Genomic DNA, 23,672 nt, shown 5'->3' on the forward strand with positions numbered 1-23,672 from the left:
GTAGAGAGACACCACAGTGCATTCTGCCATCATGTTTTCTCTTCTCACACACACACACGCACACACACACACACACACATGCACACGCACGCACACACGCACACACGCGCACACACGCGCACACGCACACACACACACAGTGCATTTTTCTCTTCTCAGAAGTAAAAAGTAGAGAGATCCGGCTTCATTCGCGTGGCCTTTGCGAATCACAATGTTTCAGTGATTATTTTCCAAGGGGTATTTTCCGGTAGAATGTAATAGCCGACATATTTTTTAACCTCTGTTTAATCAGCAGGGATAAGGAACGATCACTTCCGTCCCTGGGACCTAGCTGCTCTCCCAGCCAGTGTGATGTTTATTTATACAACGTCTCAGACTCCCCAGTTTATTTTATCAGACTGAGAGAAATTCCAGTATCGGCCCCAATTCAGGAGGTACGATGGGCTTATCTGGCCCTATTCTCTAAGCAGATGTGTATAGGAGAGAGGTAGATGAAGTATGAGGGGTACGGGGGTTGAGGGGTGGTATGAGGGGTACGGGGGTTGAGAGGTAGATGAGGGGGTTGAGGGGGTTGAGGGGTGGTATGAGGGGTATGGGGGTTGAGGGGTGGTATGAGGGGTATGGGGTTTGAGGGGTGGTATGAGGGGTACGGGGGTTGAGGGGTGGTATAAGGGGTATGGTGGTTGAGGGATGGTATGAGGGGTACGGATTTGAGGTGTGGTATGAGGGGTACGGGGGTTGAGGGGTGGTATGAGGGGTACGGGGGTTGAGGGGTGGTATGCGGGGTACGGGGGTTGAGGGGTGGTATGAGGGGTATGGGGGTTGAGGGGTGGTATGAGGGGTATGGGGGTTGAGGGGTGGTATGAGGGGTACGGGGGTTGAGGGGTGGTATGAGGGGTACGGGGGTTGAGGGGTGGTATGAGGGGTACGGGGGTTGAGGTGTGGTATGAGGGATACGGGGGTTGAGGGGTGGTATGAGGGGGTACGGGGGTTGAGGGGTGGGATGAGGGGTACGGGGGTTGAGGGGTGGTATGAGGGGTACGGGGTTGAGGGGTGGTATGAGGGGTACGGGGGTTGAGGGGTGGTATGAGGGGTATGGGGGTTGAGGGGTGGTATGAGGGTACGGGGGTTGAGGGGTGGTATAAGGGGTATGGTGGTTGAGGGATGGTATGAGGGGTACGGGGGGTTGAGGTGTGGTATGAGGGGTACGGGGGTTGAGGGGTGGTATGAGGGGTACGGGGGTTGAGGGGTGGTATGCGGGGTACGGGGGTTGAGGGGTGGTATGAGGGGTATGTGGGTTGAGGGGTGGTATGAGGGTACGTGGGTTGAGGGGTGGTATGAGGGGTACGGGGTTGAGGGGTGGTATAAGGGGTATGGTGGTTGAGGGATGGTATGAGGGGTACGGGTTTGAGGTGTGGTATGAGGGGTACGGGGGTTGAGGGGTGGTATGAGGGGTACGGGGGTTGAGGGGTGGTATGCGGGGTACGGGGGTTGAGGGGTGGTATGAGGGGTATGGGGGTTGAGGGGTGGTATGAGGGGTGGGGGTGAGGGGTGTATGAGGGGTACGGGGTTGAGGGGTGGTATGAGGGGTACGGGGGTTGAGGGGTGGTATGAGGGGTACGGGGGTTGAGGGTGGTATGAGGGGTACGGGGGTGAGGTGTGGTATGAGGGATACGGGGGTTGAGGGGTGGTATGAGGGGTACGGTGGTTGAGGGGTGGGATGAGGGGTACGGGGGGTTGAGGGGTGGTATGAGGGGTACGGGGGTTGAGGGGTGGTATGCGGGGTACGGGGGTTGAGGGGTGGTATGAGGGGTATGGGGGTTGAGGGGTGGTATGAGGGGTATGGGGTTGAGGGGTGGTATGAGGGGTACGGGGGTTGAGGGGTGGTATGCGGGGTACGGGGGTTGAGGGGTGGTATGAGGGGTATGGGGGTTGAGGGGTGGTATGAGGGGTATGGGGGTTGAGGGGTGGTATGAGGGGTACGGGGGTTGAGGGGTGGTATGAGGGGTACGGGGGTTGAGGGGTGGTATGAGGGGTACGGGGGTTGAGGTGTGGTATGAGGGATACGGGGGTTGAGGGGTGGTATGAGGGGTACGGGGGTTGAGGGGTGGGATGAGGGGTACGGGGGTTGAGGTGTGGTATGAGGGATACGGGGGTTGAGGGGTGGTATGAGGGGTACGGGGGTTGAGGGGTGGTATGCGGGGTACGGAGGTTGAGGGGTGGTATGAGGGGTACGGCGGTTGAGGGGTGGTATGAGGGGTACGGGGGTTGAGGGGTGGTATGAGGGGTACGGAGTTTGAGGGGTGGTATGAGGGGTACGGGGGTTGAGGGGTGGTATAAGGGGTATGGGGGTTGAGGGATGGTATGAGGGGTACGGGGGTTGAGGTGTTGTATGAGGGGTACGGGGGTTGAGGGGTGGTATGAGGGGTACGGGGGTTGAGGGGTGGTATGAGGGGTACGGGAGTTGAGGGTGGTATGCGGGGTACGGATGTTGAGGGGAGGTATGAGGGGTACGGGGGTTGAGGGGTGGTATGAGGGGTACGGGGGTTGAGGGGTGGTATGAGGGGTACGGGGGTTGAGGGTGGTATGAGGGGTACGGGGGTTGAGGGGTGGTATGAGGGGGTACGGGGGTTGAGGGTGGTATGAGGGGTACGGGGGTATGAGGTGTAAAGTGTTTGTGGGGACAGGAGGGGTACGGGGAAGATGGGTAAACTTATCATGTTGTCAATCATGGAAATGTTTCAGATACTGATGTAAGTCGCTCTCTGGATGAGTGTCTGTTAAATGACTCAAATGTAAAAAGGAAATCGTAGTAGTGAGCACGAACAGGACTGACTGAAGTGGGCCCGGTAGTGAGCACTAACAGGACTGACTGAAGTGGGCCCGGTAGTGAGCACTAACAGGACTGACTGAAGTGGGCCCGGTAGTGAGCACTAACAGGACTGACTGAAGTGGGCCCGGTAGTGAGAACTAACAGGACTGACTGAAGTGGGCCCTGTAGTGAGCACTAACAGGACTGAATGAAGTGGGCCCGGTAGTGAGAACTAACAGGACTGACTGAAGTGGGCCCGGTAGTGAGCACTAACAGGACTGACTGAAGTGGGCCCGGTAGTGAGCACTAACAGGACTGACTGAAGTGAGCCCGGTAGTGAGCACTAACAGGACTGACTGAAGTGGGCCCGGTAGTGAGCACTAACAGGACTGACTGAAGTGGGCCCGGTAGTGAGAACTAACAGGACTGACTGAAGTGGGCCCTGTAGTGAGCACTAACAGGACTGAATGAAGTGGGCCCGGTAGTGAGAACTAACAGGACTGACTGAAGTGGGCCCGGTAGTGAGCACTAACAGGACTGACTGAAGTGGGCCCGGTAGTGAGCACTAACAGGACTGACTGAAGTGGGCCCGTTAGTGAGAACTAACAGGACTGACTGAAGTGGGCCCGGTAGTGAGCACTAACAGGAATGACTGAAGTGGGCCCGGTAGTGAGAACTAACAGGACTGACTGAAGTGGGCCCGGTAGTGACCACTAACAGGACTGACTGAAGTGGGCCCGGTAGTGAGAACTAACAGGACTGACTGAAGTGGGCCCGGTAGTGAGAACTAACAGGACTGACTGAAGTGGGCCCGGTAGTGACCACTAACAGGACTGACTGAAGTGGGCCCGGTAGTGAGAACTAACAGGACTGACTGAAGTGGGCCCGGTAGTGAGAACTAACAGCACTGACTAATGAACAGATGTGATATAAATTAACAGTGGTAACCAGGAACCCTTAACACGAGAACTAACAAGACAGTCATTTGGACCATTTGAACTTTTATCATAAAAAAAATAAAAAAAACACCTGTTCCTGTAATTTACTGTTTTAATTATGGGTGGAATGCTGCTAACAATTGTGATTACCTTTGTGCAAAAGAAGGAAGTGAAGTTTCCTCCCTCGCAAATGGAAACTCTCAGCCAATCCCCTTCCCTTCATTTATTTCCATCCTTGTTCATCACTGCCAAAACGTAAAATGTTCATGAATTTTTTACGATATTGTCAATTTTGACTTTCTGTCTGTGGAATCAAGTGGAAACCATTTATCATCCTCACACACAGGCTTGAACATCACCGCACAAGTTTAAGCACTACCTTCTCTTTTATCTTGAATTCTTCTCAATAATCAATAACTGAAACCCCAAACTACTGCTGCTTGAAATAACACACTGTGAGCTTTGACAGAGTCTGTCCGTTTCATCCATGAGAGTTGACATGCTTATGTTCCCCTGCCTTACCAATGTCCACCCACATGTACTCTATTTTACATAACAATGGTATGTAATATAATAAAATAGAAAGGATATTTTCCCCAAATGGCTATTGCTGATCGTCACCAGTAGCCTACTCACACGAGAAACGCGTGGAGCCGTGGTTATTCTAGGAAAAAGTTAAACATTTTAAAAAGAGACCGTCCACACTATTTTTGGGGGGAAAACCTAGGCCTCTTTGGGATAGGGGGCAGTATTTTGACATCCGGATGAAAAACATGCCCAAAGTAAACTGCCTGTTACTCAGGTCTGGAAGCTAGGATATGCACATAATTGGTAGATTTGGATAGAAAACACTCTAAAGTTTCGAAAACTGTTCAAATAATGTATGTGAGTATAACAGAACTGATATGGCAGGCAAAACCCTATTGACAAACCATCCAAAAAACAATAATTTTCAGCCTACCACTGTTTCCAATGGCTGTAATGTTTATTATGAGGCGAAGTCCTCCCAGGTTGCAGTTCCTAGGGCTTCCTAGGGCCACTAAATCAAATCAAATCAAATCAAATTTATTTATATAGCCCTTCGTACATCAGCTGATATCTCAAAGTGCTGTACAGAAACCCAGCCTAAAACCCCAAACAGCAAGCAATGCAGGTGTAGAAGCACGGTGGCTAGGAAAAACTACCTAGAAAGGCCAATACCTAGGAAGAAACCTAGAGAGGAACCAGGCTATGTGGGGTGGCCAGTCCTCTTCTGGCTGTGCCGGGTGGAGATTATAACAGAACATGGCCAAGATGTTCAAATGTTCATAAATGACCAGCATGGTCGAATAATAATAAGGCAGAACAGTTGAAACTAGAGCAGCAGCACAGTCAGGTGGAAGTTGAAACTGGAGCAGCAGCATGGCCAGGTGGACTGGGGACAGCAAGGAGTCATCATGTCAGGTAGTCCTGGGGCATGGTCCTAGGGCTCAGGTCCTCCGAGAGAGAGAAAGAAAGAGAGAAGGAGAGAATTAGAGAACGCACACTTAGATTCACACAGGACACCGAATAGGACAGGAGAAGTACTCCAGATATAACAAACTGACCCCAGCCCCCCCACCCCCCCACTAGATGTCAACAGTCTTTAGAAAGAGTTCCAGGCTTGTTTTTGGAAAAATTCGCTAGAATTTGTAGTTTTTCTAAGTGACTCCCATTTTGGCTGTAGTGTTTTCATGCGCATGGATGAGAGCGTGTTCTTTGTTGTTTATCTCTGGTAAAGACAATAACGATTCTCCGTCTTAAATTTGATGATTTATTTACGTATTACGGTACCTGAGGTTTGATTATAAATGTTGTTTGACTTGTTTGGATACGTTTATTAGTAACTTTTGGGATTCATCTTGTCTGCATTTTGAAAGAGGGAAACCAGTTTTGGGGAAGAAGGACTTTATTGAACAAGAGGACCATTTGTGATGTAGCTGGGACCATTTGGAGTGCCAACAGAAGAAGATGTTCAAAGGTAAGGCATTTATTATATCGCTATTTCTGACTTTCGTGTTGCACTGCCTGGTTGAAATTTTTCATGCTTTTGTATGCGGGATGCTGTCCTCAGAAAATCGCATGGTGTGCTTTCGCCATGAAGCCTTTTTGAAATCTTACACATCGGCAAGACTAACAAGAAGTTAAGGTTTATTTTGATGTATGACACTTGTATTTTCATGAATGTTAAATATTTCTAGTTCTGTAATTTGAATTTGGCGCTCCGGATGTTGTCGAGCTGGGTCGCTAGCGGAACGCCTGCGCCAGACAGGTTAAAAACTTTTTCCGATAGGGTATAGTGATTAACATGTCTGGCATGCAGCGACATTTGAAGGATGATATGGAAGAAGTGATATTTCGTAAGCACCATTCCCTTCTTTGTCAATGTACGCTGGTCATCGGTCTCGTCATTCTCAATTTGAAAATACATTATATTGTCACCCATTAGACCATTAAATGGTCACCCATCAGACTATTATATTATATTATATTGTCACCCATCAGACTAGTATATTATATTATATTGTCACCCATCAGACTGTTATATTATATTGTCACCCATCAGACTAATATATTATATTGTCACCCATCAGACTAATATATTATATTGTCACCCATCAGACTAATATATTATATTATCACCCATCAGACTAATATATTATATTGCCACCCATCAGTTTATTCCCCTGTGATTGCACATTGGCCAACAGAACGGATGGTAGAGGTGGTTTACACACTTGCCGACTAATTCTCCCAAGGATCCCGGAACTGGGTCCCCTATATCGGCGTCTCCTCTTCATGCAACTGACAGGGATATGGGGCTGGTCCAGTATCAGCACTAAATCATTTGCGTCCGCCTCATAAAAAAATAAGAATGGTTGTATTCTCCAGCCCTCCCAGTCACAGTTCCGTCTTCTATAATGGTTGTATTCTCCAGCCCTCACAGTCACAGTTCTGTCTTCTAGAATGGTTTTATTCTCCATCCCTCCACGTCACAGTTCCGTCTTCTATAATGGTTGTATTCTCCAGCCCTCCCAGTCACAGTTCCGTCTTCTATAATGGTTATATTCTCCAGCCCTCTAAGTCACAGTTCCATCTTCTAGAATGGTTGTATTCTCCAGCCCTCCCAGTCACAGTTCCATCTTCTAGAATGTTTGTATTCTCCAGCCCTCCCAGTCACAGTTCCATCTTCTAGAATGGTTGTATTCTCCAGCCCTCCCAGTCACAGTTCCATCTTCTAGAATGGTTGTATTCTCCAGCCCTCCCAGTCACATCTCCATCTTCTATAATGGTTGTATTCTCCAGCCCTCCCAGTCACAGTTCCATCTTCTATAATGGTTGTATTCTCCAGCCCTCCCAGTCACAGTTCCATCTTCTATAATGGTTGTATTCTCCAGCCCTCCCAGTCACAGTTCCATCTTCTATAATGGTTGTATTCTCCAGCCCTCCCAGTCACAGTTCCATCTTCTATAATGGTTGTATTCTCCAGCCCTCCCAGTCACAGTTCCATCTTCTATAATGGTTGTATTCTCCAGCCCTCCCAGTCACAGTTCCATCTTCTATAATGGTTGTATTCTCCAGCCCTCCCAGTCACAGTTCCATCTTCTATAATGGTTGTATTCTCCAGCCCTCCCAGTCACAGTTCCATCTTCTATAATGGTTGTATTCTCCAGCCCTCCCAGTCACAGTTCCATCTTCTATAATGGTTGTATTCTCCAGCCCTCCCAGTCACAGTTCCGTCTACTATAATGGTTGTATTCTCCAGCCCTCCCAGTCACAGTTCCATCTTCTATAATGGTTGTATTCTCCAGCCCTCCCAGTCACAGTTCCATCTTATATAATGGTTGTATTCTCCAGCCCTCCCAATCACAGTTCCATCTTCTATAATGGTTGTATTCTCCAGCCCTCCCAGTCACAGTTCCATCTTCTATAATGGTTATATTCTCCAGCCCTCCCAGTCACAGTTCCATCTTCTATAATGGTTGTATTCTCCAGCCCTCCCAGTCACAGTTCCATCTACTATAATGGTTGTATTCTCCAGCCCTCCCAGTCACAGTTCCATCTTGTTTAACGGTTATATTCTCCAACCCTCTCAGTGGCCAAGTGGCTTGGTGGTCATCAATTAGAATATATCAATTGAGAATTGTGGCTTTCAGCCTCAAGTTATGGTTGTCTGCAGCCTATTCATGCTAATTTAACGGTTTGTGTGGTGATTCTAATAGGCTATCGTAGCCTTAAGGCTCTTCATTGGTACTGCTTCCTCACAGGGGGGGGGGGGGGGGGGGTCGATGCAAGCTGCCTAGCTACCTGCCATCACATCATATGGCTCCAAGGATCTTCCCTCAGAGACGAGGCCATTCCAAAACTATTTAATAAAATGTAATATTATATTCCGTCTGTGCTGTTCATTCAGTTATATTCAGCCCGTACTAGATTTGAACTATTATTCGGCTCAGATCAAAGGATAGGTGTGTCCGCTGATTGCAGTAGGGGCCTGCGGGTCGATTAGGGTTTTGTATGGCGCTACTGATTGGCACTGATAGGCTCTAAAGAGACTGGTACTGGTGAAACGTTACATGACAAATTTCTCATGTCACACACACGCATGCATGCACACACACACACACACACACACACACACACACACACACACACACACACACACACACACACACACACTAAAACACACAAATCCACACTCACACGCTCCCTCCAGAGGCATGATTAGCTCACAACAACACAGGACCAAATCAGAGATTTATTCATGACCTTATTACTTCATTAAAGTTGGTAATTGAAAGCACAACTTAAAATTTCTAGAATGTATGATGATGATTGATGGGGATAATAAACTGTTCAGTGCTCAACACAAATGTTCATATTCTTCTCTCTTTGTCTACTCAGTGAGATGGAGTCACGGTACGGGAAGCAACTCAATGGGCCACTGATGTTTATATCAAGTCAATTAATTTCTCCATCGCCCACAGTGCGTCGTCTTGACTGGTTCCTCTTTGAACCTTTATTAGTTAAGGTTTCACTGCATTTGATCCCTCTCACGAAGACCTCGTGGCCGGACCCCCACTGGACCCCCCCAGACCCCTGCCGGACCCCCACTGGACCCCTACTGGACCCCACCTGGACCCCCAATGGACCCCCACTGGACCCCCCTGGACCCCCACTGGACCCCTACTGGACCCCCCTGGACCCCTACTGGACCCCCACTGGACCCCCACTGGACCCCACCTGGACCCCACCTGGACCCCCACTGGACCCCCACTGGACCCCCACTGGACCCCCACCAGACCCCACTGGACCCCCCCTGGACCCCCCCTGGACCCCTACTGGACCCCCAGTGGACCCCCCCTGGACCCCTACTGGACCCCCACTGGACCCTACTGGACCCCCACTTGACCCCCACTGGACCCACTACTGTACCCCCTACTGGACCCCCCACTGGACCCCTACTGGACCCCCAACGGACCCCCACTGGACCACCACTGTACCCCCTACTGGACCCCCCACTGGACCCCTACTGGACCCCCACCGGACCCCCACTGGACCACCACTGGACCCCCACTGGACCCTTACTGGACCCCCCCAGACCCCTACTGGACCCCCACTGGACCCCCCCTGGACCCCTACTGGACCCCCACTGGACCCTACTGGACCCCTTACTCGACCTCCTACTGGACCCCCTACTGGACCCCCCACTGGACCCCCACTGGACCCCCCCTAGACCCACCCTGGATCCCTACTGGACCCCCACCGGACCCCCACTGGACCCCCACTGGATCCCCACTGGACCCCCTGGACCCCCACCGGACCCCCTCTGGACCCCCACCGGACCCCCACTGGACCCCCACTGGACCCCCACCGGACCCCCACCGGACCCCTACTGGGCCCCTACTGGACCCCCACTGGACCCCCACTGGACCTGTACCCCCGGCTGGTCGCTCCTACAGCTCTTTGTTGCTGTCTCCGGTTGTCTGTGGTCATGTTGCCCTCAGGGACCGGCTACAAAGAGACTTGAGAGCCTCGTCAAGCTCTTACTGCACTCTCACAGGGCCATCAAAGTCAACCATAACCCCATTAGTGGCGTTCTGGGAGAAATCCCATTTAAAATAAAGAAATTAATCCAATGTGGATATATTAAAAACACATTAAAATAACCACCTAAGAGTGATGTCCACAGTAATTAACCTATTATTTAATACATCCGCAGATAACCAGAGGGAATGGTAATAGACCATTATGGAAAATATCTATAGCTTTACCCCCCCCCCCCCCCAAAAAAAAAGGAATCCTAATTGTATTAATTGGTCATGAATGGGTCTGTTAATGCTGGACAGATGCTTTGCTTTTTAATAAACACTCTTCAATATTTCATTAAGTGCTAGTCCAGTTAGCATTTTCTTAATCAACATATTAATACAGAGATAGCTTATTAACGACGGTGAATCTCCCTGTTGCAAATCACCTACATTATTCTGTATTGTGATGCGAGACGTGTTTGTTTGTGTTTACCGTTGTGCATGCTGTTTGTTTCTCTATGCTAAATCCATCGCTTGTAATATAAATGTTAAACAGCTTCTTTGTGATAGACAGTGGAAATCATCTGCTCGCCAACAGAGTCCTATCTGCTGGAATAACACAGTGCTGTCAAGTAGGACACTGTCCTGATGTCGCCCACACCTGTTATATCACATACAACAACAACTAAAAATGGTGTGCTTTGTAAAACGGACTAGATAGGCTACAGGGAATACAAAATACTGTGAATGAAGCAGATTATGGAAGATTACTTGTCCTTTACAGTTCAATACAAAGACACAATATCTAAATCCTAACCCAGGAAATCCTGAATCTGATTATGCCTTGTGAGCATGAGTGACATGTCAAGAGACTACGGCTAATGTGAGAGGAGAGACACTGGAGGACAGATACTGGAGGACAGATACTGGAGGACAGATACTGGAGGAGAGACACTGGAGGACAGACACTGGAGGAGAGACACTGGAGGAGAGACACTGGATACTAGAGGATAGATACTAGAGGATAGAAACTAGATTATAGATACTAGATTATAGATACTAGATTATAGATACTAGATTATAGATACTATAGGATAGATACTGGAGGAGGGACACCTGAGGAGAGATACTGGAGGACAGACATTGGAGGATAGATACTGGAGGATAGATACTGGAGGATAGATACTAGAGGACAGATACTAGATTATAGATACAAGATTATAGATACTAGATTATAGATACTAGATTATAGATACAAAATTATAGATACTAGATTATAGATACTAGATTATAGATACTAGATTATAGATACTAGATTATAGATTATAGATTATAGATACTAGAGGATAGATACTAGATTATAGATACTAAATTATAGATACTAGATTATAGATACAAGAGGATAGATACTAGAGGATAGATACTAGATTATAGATACAAGAGGATAGATACTAGAGGATAGATACTAGATTATAAATACTAGATTTTAGATACTAGATTATAGATACTAGATTATAGATACTAGATTATAGATTATAGATACTAGAGGATAGATACTAGATTATAGATACTAGATTATAGATACTAGATTATAGATACTAGATTATAGATACTAGAGGATAGATACTAGATTATATATTATAGATTATAGATACTAGATTATAGATACTAGATTATAGATACTAGATTATAGATACTAGAGGATAGATACTAGATTATAGATACTAGATTATAGATACTAGAGGATAGATACTAGATTATAGATACTAGAGGATAGATACTAGATTATAGATACTAGATTATAGATACTAGATTATAGAAACTAGATTATAGATACTAGATTATAGATACTAGATTATAGATACTAGATTATAGATACTAGAGGATAGATACTAGATTATAGATACTAGAGGATAGATACTAGATTATAGATACTAGATTATAGATACTAGATTATAGATACTAGATTATAGATACTAGATTATAGATACTATAGGATAGATACTGGAGGAGGGACACCTGAGGAGAGATACTGGAGGACAGACATTGGAGGATAGATACTGGAGGATAGATACTGGAGGAGGGACACCTGAGGAGAGATACTGGAGGACAGACACTGGAGGAGAGACACTGGAGGAGAGACACTGGATACTAGAGGATAGATACTAGAGGATAGAAACTAGATTATAGATACTAGATTATAGATACTAGATTATAGATACTAGATTATAGATACTATAGGATAGATACTGGAGGAGGGACACCTGAGGAGAGATACTGGAGGACAGACATTGGAGGATAGATACTGGAGGATAGATACTGGAGGATAGATACTAGAGGACAGATACTAGATTATAGATACAAGATTATAGATACTAGATTATAGATACTAGATTATAGATACAAAATTATAGATACTAGATTATAGATACTAGATTATAGATACTAGATTATAGATACTAGATTATAGATTATAGATTATAGATACTAGAGGATAGATACTAGATTATAGATACTAAATTATAGATACTAGATTATAGATACAAGAGGATAGATACTAGAGGATAGATACTAGATTATAGATACAAGAGGATAGATACTAGAGGATAGATACTAGATTATAAATACTAGATTTTAGATACTAGATTATAGATACTAGATTATAGATACTAGATTATAGATTATAGATACTAGAGGATAGATACTAGAGGATAGATACTAGATTATATGTACTAGATTATAGATACTAGATTATAGATACTAGATTATAGATACTAGATTATAGATACTAGATTATAGATACTAGAGGATAGATACTGGAGGAGGGACACCTGAGGAGAGATACTGGAGGACAGACATTGGAGGATAGATACTGGAGGATAGATACTGGAGGATAGATACTAGAGGACAGATACTAGATTATAGATACAAGATTATAGATACTAGATTATAGATACTAGATTATAGATACAAAATTATAGATACTAGATTATAGATACTAGATTATAGATACTAGATTATAGATACTAGATTATAGATTATAGATTATAGATACTAGAGGATAGATACTAGATTATAGATACTAAATTATAGATACTAGATTATAGATACAAGAGGATAGATACTAGAGGATAGATACTAGATTATAGATACAAGAGGATAGATACTAGAGGATAGATATTAGATTATAAATACTAGATTTTAGATACTAGATTATAGATACTAGATTATAGATACTAGATTATAGATTATAGATACTAGAGGATAGATACTAGAGGATAGATACTAGATTATAGATACTAAATTATAGATACTAGATTATAGATACAAGAGGATAGATACTAGAGGATAGATACTAGATTATAGATACAAGAGGATAGATACTAGAGGATAGATACTAGATTATAAATACTAGATTTTAGATACTAGATTATAGATACTAGATTATAGATACTAGATTATAGATTATAGATACTAGAGGATAGATACTAGAGGATAGATACTAGATTATATGTACTAGATTATAGATACTAGATTATAGATACTAGATTATAGATACTAGAGGATAGAGACTGGAGGAGGGACACCTGAGGAGAGATACTGGAGGACAGACATTGGAGGATAGATACTGGAGGATAGATACTGGAGGATAGATACTAGAGGACAGATACTAGATTATAGATACAAGATTATAGATACTAGATTATAGATACTAGATTATAGATACAAAATTATAGATACTAGATTATAGATACTAGATTATAGATACTAGATTATAGATACTAGATTATAGATTATAGATTATAGATACTAGAGGATAGATACTAGATTATAGATACTAAATTATAGATACTAGATTATAGATACAAGAGGATAGATACTAGAGGATAGATACTAGATTATAGATACAAGAGGATAGATACTAGAGGATAGATACTAGATTATAAATACTAGATTTTAGATACTAGATTATAGATACTAGATTATAGATACTAGATTATAGATTATGGATACTAGAGGATAGATACTAGAGGATAGATACTAGATTATATGTACTAGATTTTAGATACTAGATTATAGATACTAGATTATAGATACTAGATTATAGATTATAGATACTAGAGGATAGATACTAGATTATAGATACTGAAGGATAGATACTAGATCATATGTACTAGATTTTAGATACTAGATTATAGATACTAGATTATATGTACTAGATTTTAGATACTAGATTATAGATACTAGATTATAGATACTAGATTATATGTACTAGATTTTAGACACTAGATTATAGATACTAGATTATAGATACTAGATTATAGATACTAGATTATAGATTATAGAAACTAGAGGATAGATACTAGAGGATAGATACTAGAGGATAGATACTAGAGGATAGATACTAGATTATAGATACTAGATTATAGATACTAGATTATAGATACTAGATTATAGATACTAGATTATAGATACTAGAGGACAGATACTAGAGGATAGATACTAGAGGATAGATACTAGATTATAGATACTAGATTATAGACACTAGATTATAGATACTAGATTATAGATACTAGATTATAGATTATAGATACTAGAGGATAGATACTAGATTATAGATACTAGATTATAGATAATAGATTATAGATACAAGAGGATAGATACTAGATTATAGATACTAGATTATAGATACTAGAGGATAGATACTAGATTATAGATACAAGAGGATAGATACTAGAGGATAGATACTAGATTATAGATACTAGATTATAGATACTAGATTATAGATACTAGATTATAGATACTAGATTATAGACACTAGAGGATAGATACTAGATTATAGATACTAGATGATAGATACTAGATTATAGATACTAGATTATAGATACTAGATTATAGATACTAGATTATAGATACTAGAGGATAGATACTAGATTATATATTATAGATTATAGATACTAGATTATAGATACTAGATTATAGATACTAGATTATAGATACTAGAGGATAGATACTAGATTATAGATACTAGATTATAGATACTAGAGGATAGATACTAGATTATAGATACTAGAGGATAGATACTAGATTATAGATACTAGATTATAGATACTAGATTATAGAAACTAGATTATAGATACTAGATTATAGATACTAGATTATAGATACTAGATTATAGATACTAGAGGATAGATACTAGATTATAGATACTAGAGGATAGATACTAGATTATAGATACTAGATTATAGATACTAGATTATAGATACTAGATTATCGATACTAGAGGATAGATACTAGATTATAGATACTAGAGGATAGATACTAGATTATAGATACTAGAGGATAGATACTAGATTATAGATACTAGAGGAGAGACACTGGATACTAGAGGACAGATACTGTAGGAGGGACACCTGAGGAGAGACACTGGAGGAGAGATACTTTAGGACAGACATTGGAGGATAGATACTGGAGGATAGATACTGGAGGATAGATACTAGAGGACAGATACTAGATTATAGATACTAGATTATAGATACTAGATTATAGATACTAGATTATAGATACTAAATTATAGATACTAGGTTATAGATACAAGAGGATAGATACTAGAGGATAGATACTAGATCATAGATACTAGATTATAGAAACTAGATTATAGATACTAAATTATAGATACTAGATTATAGATACAAGAGGATAGATACTAGAGGATAGATACTAGAGGATAGATACTAGATTATAAATACTAGATTTTAGATACTAGATAATAGATACTAGATTATAGATACTAGATTATATATTATAGATACTAGATTATAGATACTAGATTATAGATACTAGATTATAGATTATAGATACTAGAGGATAGATACTAGATTATATGTACTAGATTTTAGATACTAGATTATAGATACTAGATTATAGATACTAGATTATAGATACTAGAGGATAGATACTAGAGGATAGATACTAGATTATAGATACTAGATTATAGATACTAGATTATAGATACTAGATTATAGATACTAGATTATAGATACTAAATTATAGATACTAGATTATAGATACAAGAGGATAGATACTAGAGGATAGATACTAGAGGATAGATACTAGATTATAAATACTAGATTTTAGATACTAGATAATAGATACTAGATTATAGATACTAGATTATATATTATAGATACTAGATTATAGATACTAGATTATAGATACTAGATTATAGATTATAGATACTAGAGGATAGATACTAGATTATATGTACTAGATTTTAGATACTAGATTATAGATACTAGATTATAGATACTAGATTATAGATACTAGAGGATAGATACTAGAGGATAGATACTAGATTATAGATACTAGATTATAGATACTAGATTATAGATACTAGATTATAGATACTAGATTATAGATACTAGAGGATAGATACTAGATTATAGATACTAGAGGATAGATACTAGATTATAGATACTAGAGGATAGATACTAGATTATAGATACTAGATTATAGATACTAGAGGATAGATACTAGATTATAGATACTAGAGGATAGATACTAGATTATAGATACTAGAGGATAGATACTAGATTATAGATACTAGATTATAGATACTAGATTATAGATACTAGATTATAGATACTAGATTATAGATACTAGATTATAGATTATAGATACTAGATTATAGATACTAGATTATAGATACTAGATTATAGATACTAGATTATAGATACTAGATTATAGATACTAGATTATAGATACTAGATTATAGATACTAGATTATAGATACTAGATTATAGATACTAGACTATAGATACTAGATTATAGATACTAGAGGATAGATACTAGATTATAGATACTAGAGGATAGATACTAGATTATAGATACTAGAGGATAGATACTAGATTATAGATACTAGATTATAGATACTAGATTATAGATACTAGATTATAGATACTAGATTATAGATACTGGATTATAGATACTAGATGATAGATACTAGATTATAGATACTAGATTATAGATACTAGATGATAGATACTAGATTATAGATACTAGATTATAGATACTAGATTATAGATACTAGATTATAGATACTAGAGGATAGATACTAGATTATAGATACTAGAGGATAGATACTAGATTATAGATACTAGAGGATAGATACTAGATTATAGATACTAGATTATAGATACTAGAGGATAGATACTAGATTATAGATACTAGATTATAGATACTAGATTATAGATACTAGATTATAGATACTAGATTATAGATACTAGATTATAGATACTAGATTATAGATACTAGATTATAGATACTAGATGATAGATACTAGATTATAGATACTAGATTATAGATACTAGATGATAGATACTAGATTATAGATACTAGATTATAGATACTAGATTATAGATACTAGACACAAGCCTAAAGAAATTCATATTTCTGGAACATTTTAAAAAATCTAAAGTTAATCTAAATTTACTGAACCCCTAAAAAGAGACAGAGGGAGAAGAAAAAAACTTGAAATGTCAAACCCTGTGAAAAGAAAAGACTAATGGTGGTGAGTACCACTTAAGACTCTGAGAGAAAAGAAGCAGCAGATTCCCATAGAAACAACTGTGAAAACATGCGATTCCACCGGTCTCTCTGCATTAAATTGTCAAGGATTAGGACATGGGAATCACACACGATAACCCACTGGTCCCACACCACTCTTTCACAGGACCTGATCTACAGGACCCAGTCATAGGTGGCCATTCCAAACGCCAGATTTATGGCCACACTGCCATTTTGGTGACATCTGCTAGGCATCCAGGAATGTTTTAATACCCACCTCCCCTATTCTTTCTTTTTTTCATTTTTTCATTTAATTAAATCTGGACGGGATGACATTTCACACCTTTTTTCATCCTCCCTTGTGTGAAATTCTCTTTAGTTTTTTTTTTTAGGAGTGGGGGGGGGAGAAACCCAAATAGTGGTGACACCTATGGTGAGCTGAACGAGGGGAGCCACTTCCCTACTGGCATATTGATGTGGTATTACAGGCCTGGAGCTAGCCAGCCAGAGAGAGGGACAGAAAGGAGCCAAAACAGTTCTCTGAGTGCTTGGCTGATCCTCTGGTCCACAGGAGTCCAGGCTGCCCCCTGTTGATCAGGATGAGTGATGGTGTTTTTGGATCCCCTAATAAGAGTGGATCAGAGGGAAACGATGACTCCCGACTCCACTGGAGAGAGAGGAGATTAGCTTTGTACACACAGTGTAAAATGGATATTTTCCAAAGCTCACTGAACTTGAAGGTGTGGGGCGATTGTGGGACAATTGTCTCGAAGGAAGGAGACAGGGAACCTGCAGGGGGTTGTGGTTTTGGTATATGTGTGTGTGTGTGTGTGTGTGTGTGTGTGTGTGTGTGTGTGTGTGTGTGTGTGTGTGTGTGTGTGTGTGTGTGTGTGTGTGTGTGTGTGTGTGTGTGTGTGTGTTAGCGTGTGTGTGTTAGCGTGTGTGTGTGTGTGTTAGTGTGTGTTAGTGTGTGTGTGTGTGTCTGAGTGTGTGTCAGTGTATGTCAGTGTGTATGTTTGCATTTGCACGGTTGCAGGTCTTGGGCGTCGATGTGGGCGTCGATGTGGGCGTCGATGACCCAATTACTGAATTAATATACAATGTTCATCATCCCAAGGTTCCCTTTGTGTTTCATCCGCTTCTGTCCCTCTACTGCCCCTGTTGGTCAGACAATATATCATAGCACATACCTACTTCAGAGGATGTTGTGTTTCATCCGCTTCTGTCCCTCTACTGCCCCTGTTGGTCAGACACGATATCATAGCACATTCCTGCTTCAGAGGACGTCGACCTCTTCAAACATGTTGTGTTTGCTATGCACACACTGACAGCTCACAGCCAACATAGGGAATAAATGCGAAGCCATTGTCAGATTTGTATCATTACATAATGAATTAAAACACTTGTTTTAAAATTCTGCATTTTATTTTGGTATTATATCTTGAATTACAGTATACATGTATGTACAGTACACGTGCATAGTCAAATACGTATCTACTTATTTACGGGTTAACTTGATTGTAAAAAAAAATATATAGAAACATTACCCCAAGTGTTCTGTGAACCGTGTAAATGGATGCTCAGGGTTTTCCATATAAACTCGTGATGTATGTTGTGATGCTCTGATCTCCAGTACTGGGAGGAATCAAAGAACTGGAACAACATTTACAGATGAAATAATAAAATACATGGACATTTTTTGTTTGATAGAAAATGCATTTACCAGTTGTAGAGAGTCTGCATCTGAAATGGACCCGGATCGATATGATCCAAGTGCTTCGGCACGGTACTAAATTCCTCTTAAAAACTGGATACACAGAGTACATAAACAGAGTAAAATAAAATGTGGAAATAAAAGCTTGCTAAAAATACAATAGTACAAATAAATAAACCAGACGTTCCATTTGGGTGTTGTATTATTGATAGTGGACAAAATAGTTGAGATGAAATCATGGATCTGTGAAGGACACGGGAAGTCGACACAGTTTACCGGGTAAAAACAGCAAATATACGAGGCGCATTTCATCGCTTCTTCCCTCAGGTCTCTGTCTTAAGAGTTATAAATAAGTTAGCCTCTTGCAATGACAGAAATGTTGCATTATCCATACGGGCCAAGGGGCGTAGAAGTTCAGGTTGTAGTTGATGCAAGTTAAGAATAGTAATTATTTTTTTGTGTGTGACCAGACTGTACTCAGTCAAAAGTACGCTAACAAAAGAATACTCTTCGCAAATTCTACTGAGTCTGGACCTTTCATTTGTAAATTGACCTAATCTGCGTCAGTTAGTAATGATTAGTCTGGAATAGTTGTCATTATGGGATAACGTCACCGGTAACTCATTCAATCTCTAAATCACCTTCAGTCTCTTCAGAGCAATCATAGCAACACCACATGCCAGGTAATGCTTCTAAGTGGAGCTAACAGATTCATGGCAGTCGGTTCCTGCAATGTACTCAGATTTGTAGTAGAACGCATTTTTTTTGTTGTATAATATAATTTTTTTCTGAATACAGGCTCAATAGTAAAATACGACTGTAATCATTTGTTTTACATTGTATGTGGCAATCTATGTGGGTGGATTTCAAAGTGAGTAATTGACACATTTTCTCAATGTCTTACAGGCAACGCATAAACTGTATGAGCAACATACTGTGTCTACGAATATCATGTTCATTGTAAATGTGAATGATCCTGCTACTCCTTATTTGAATTGTATGTCAGAGATGATGGTGAAGCAAATCAAATCAAATCAAATACACGTGTTTCGCAGATGTTATCGCGGGTGTAGCGAAATGCTTGTGTTTCTAGCTCTGACAGTGTAGTAATATCTAACAAGTAACATTTAATAAATAACACAACATATACCCAATACACACAAATCTAAGTAGGAATGAATTTAGACTATATACACACAGACGAGCAATGTCTGAGCAGAAGAGAACCATGATTCATCGAATTCTTAATACATTTTCATCAACCAACTCCAAAAAAACACTGTCGCAGTGGATGTCTGAGCAGACATGTCCCTGCAATTACATTTGGTCAGGGAACTGACCTTTTCTAAAGGGTGATACAACGTAAACCTTTTACCCCCAACCCTCAAAACTCTTTGGGATAACGCAGATTGACAGGGAGGAATGATGGTGGTGGACGCATTATCCTGTTCCTCTCCCATAATTCAATGTGCCCCAATACCCTCTGTAGACCACAACACTCCCTGGAGAGATTTCACGCAACGGTCAGGATAAAAAAAATGTAAAAAGGAAGTGGGCAAAGCCCTCCCTCCCTTTCAACCCCCTGCCCCCTCCAGCTCATGTCCTTGTTCCATAAAGTCCACCAGCTGTTGCCTTACACTAAACTCTGCTGAGGAGAAACTGATCTAAACGGACCAATCTGACGAGTTGACTGTGAGGTTAGCAAAAGGATTTGAATAGTGGGGTCATTGCGCCACCATCAAGTACGGCTGTGGTAGATAGTGTACAATACATGGCCAGAAGACTGACAGGCAGGGTCCACAGGTTTCAGACACACAGGTTTCAAACACTCACTCCGCCATTTTAGGCTATGTCAGACAAAGACACAGCAAACACTCACTCCGCCATTTTAGGCTATGTCAGACAAAGACACAGCAAACACTCACTCCGCCATTTTAGGCTATGTCAGACAAAGTCACAGCAAACACTCTACTCCGCCATTTTAGGCTATGTCAGACAAAGACACAGCAAACACTCACTCCGCCATTTTAGACTATGTCAGACAAAGACACAGCAAACACTCTACTCCGCCATTTTAGGCTATGTCAGACAAAGACACAGCAAACACTCACTCCGCCATTTTAGACTATGTCAGACAAAGACACAGCAAACACTTTCAGAGTGATAAAATGCACAATGACTTTCCTGAGTTTGTTGTGGGGACAAGGTTAAGCTTTGCTAATGGGGACATGTACTGTAGGTAGGGGGTGGGAAGCAGGGAGAGAGAAGGCAGGGGGAAAGAAGAGATGTAAGGGAGATGTAGCACACAGATGAGAAGTGAAACATTAAAGCAAGCTCTCATAGTGTCATTGGGGAATAAGACGCTCATCCATGTTCTCCAAACGTCAAATTTAGAAGTTTCCCCAAAAATGAATGTCAACTTTCAAAGTGTTTTTGTTTCTCTTGCTGCTCTGTATCATTCCAATTATTTATTGTTCTTCTGTACATAGAAGCAAAAGACAACCATGATTCATCGGATTCTCAATCCATTTTCATCTACCAACTCCAAAAAACGATTGTCGCATTGGACTTTTCATAGACATGTTCCTCTCATTACATTGTATAGTTCCATTTCTCCAAATATCCAATTTAGGAGTTATGGGTTAAGTTTAGGCACTCAATCTGAATGGGTAAGGTAAGGGTTAATGTGGTTGAGAAAAAAATATATAAATAAATAAACTGTGTCCACCACTTGGATTGAACACGCAACAAGAGTCATGGGATTACACTCATCAGGCCATGCCCTAGCAAATCCTAAACCTACTTGATTGTAAAAGTGCTCACTGCTGCCCCTAGTGACCAGTTTTAATGGATTTTCTTGATGTTCTCAGGACATGGATAGAAGTTCAATTTCGATGACAATCTTGAATGACCCCCCCCCCCACACACACACACACACACACACACACACACACACACACACAAAGTAGATTGCTCGGCTGGACAGGCGATCCAAAAACATGTGACAGTTTTGGGGTGAGGGAAACAGCCAGACAGACATGGAGAGGTCAGGAGAGGGGCAGTGTGGCAACGTCTGGTACCCTTCTGTCCAAACCTATGAGCAGTCACCATCCTCCTTCTCATCTTCAGCGTCAGCATCATCATTACTGAACTCCAGATGAACCCAGATGAATCGGTTAATTTCACTCGGAGACCGGAAGTTGTTTCAGGGATATTTTAGGATATGGAAAAGTGGAAAACAGTTACACAGCAGAACATGTGGAAACTGTCACAATTTATAATTATATTTATTAGTATTACTTGTTTTATTATCTAGTCAAACAATGATTTATTATAGGGAAATTAAAGAGACATAATGTAGGCCATACATAAGTATTTTACCAACATGTAACACCTTCAAATAGGTTTATAATAACTTAAATTAATATCTCCAATTAATAACGCATTTATATTGGCTCATTAAATAGTTTATTTATTTGTTACTTCTGTGAATCATTCCTCCGTTCGTTAGATGTTTCATATATGTCCTTATTAACCATTTACTAATTATTAATTATTAGTTAAGTATTTTTGCATGGCCTCTTCTAAAATGTTTGATATTTATAGTGTATAAATACTTTATAAATATTTTGAGTGACCACTGTATTTTCTCACAAAAAGATGGTCATTTTATAAGTAGACATTCCAACATGCCATGCACCTTAATGTCTCAAAATAACCCAGGTCATATCAATGGGTAAAGAAGAGAAGACAACACAGGAAGTTAAAGGAAATATATTGAAAATTGTATTAACAACACAGGAAGTTAAAATAAATATATTGAACATTTTATTAACAACACAGGAAGTTAAAATAAATATATTGAACATTTTATTAACAACACTGGAAGTAAAAAAAATATATTGAACATTTTATTAACAACACAGGATGTTAAAGGAAATATATTGGACATTTTATTAAGAACACAGGAAGTTAAAGAAAATATATTGAACATTTTATTAACAACACAGGATGTTAAAGGAAATATATTGGACATTTTATTCAGAACACAGGATGCTAAAGGAAAAATATTGAACATTGTATTCCCAACACAGGATGCTAAAGGAAAAATATTGAAAATTGTATTAACAACACAGGGAGTTAAAGAAAATATATTGAACATTTTATTAACAACACAGGTTGCTAAAGGAAAAACACTGTATATTTGACATTTTATTCACAAAAACTGTTGTAAAACAACTGTTGCAAGCACTTGAGGAACAGTTTTGAATGTTTTATGTTGTCAACCTCACGAACGCAAACTAATCCTAAAACAGGGAAATGTAGCCGACACACAACGGACAGGACAGTTTTTCTCTAGTGGATTTGAATACCTTACATGTATGAGTTACAGGTGGTATGTGACATGCAGATCCTTCAAATGATTCCATTGCTTCATTCTTTTAACCACAGACTATTTTTGCTCCTTTACTGGACCTGAAAAGGTATTAACTATTTATACGTAACGATCAGTTAAATAACGTATTCTATCATTTGTTTCCTTACCTCATAAGCAGTCTATGGACCTGCTGTAAGGAGTGACTGCAATCCTA

The 23,672-nt window shown here is 40.7% G+C and overlaps 1 protein-coding gene across 1 annotated transcript; it reads right to left on the reverse strand.

Annotated features, from left to right (window-relative positions):
- Positions 1–455: 455 nt before the first annotated feature.
- On the reverse strand, positions 456–2,720 carry LOC109879828 (proline-rich extensin-like protein EPR1). Its single transcript, XM_031802348.1, has one exon. It carries the CDS (start codon positions 2,718–2,720, stop codon positions 456–458), a length of 2,265 nt encoding a protein of 754 aa, XP_031658208.1.
- Positions 2,721–23,672: the final 20,952 nt, after the last annotated feature.

Source organism: Oncorhynchus kisutch, linkage group LG2, assembly GCF_002021735.2.
Source record: "Oncorhynchus kisutch isolate 150728-3 linkage group LG2, Okis_V2, whole genome shotgun sequence".
Classification (NCBI taxonomy): Eukaryota; Metazoa; Chordata; class Actinopteri; order Salmoniformes; family Salmonidae; genus Oncorhynchus; species Oncorhynchus kisutch.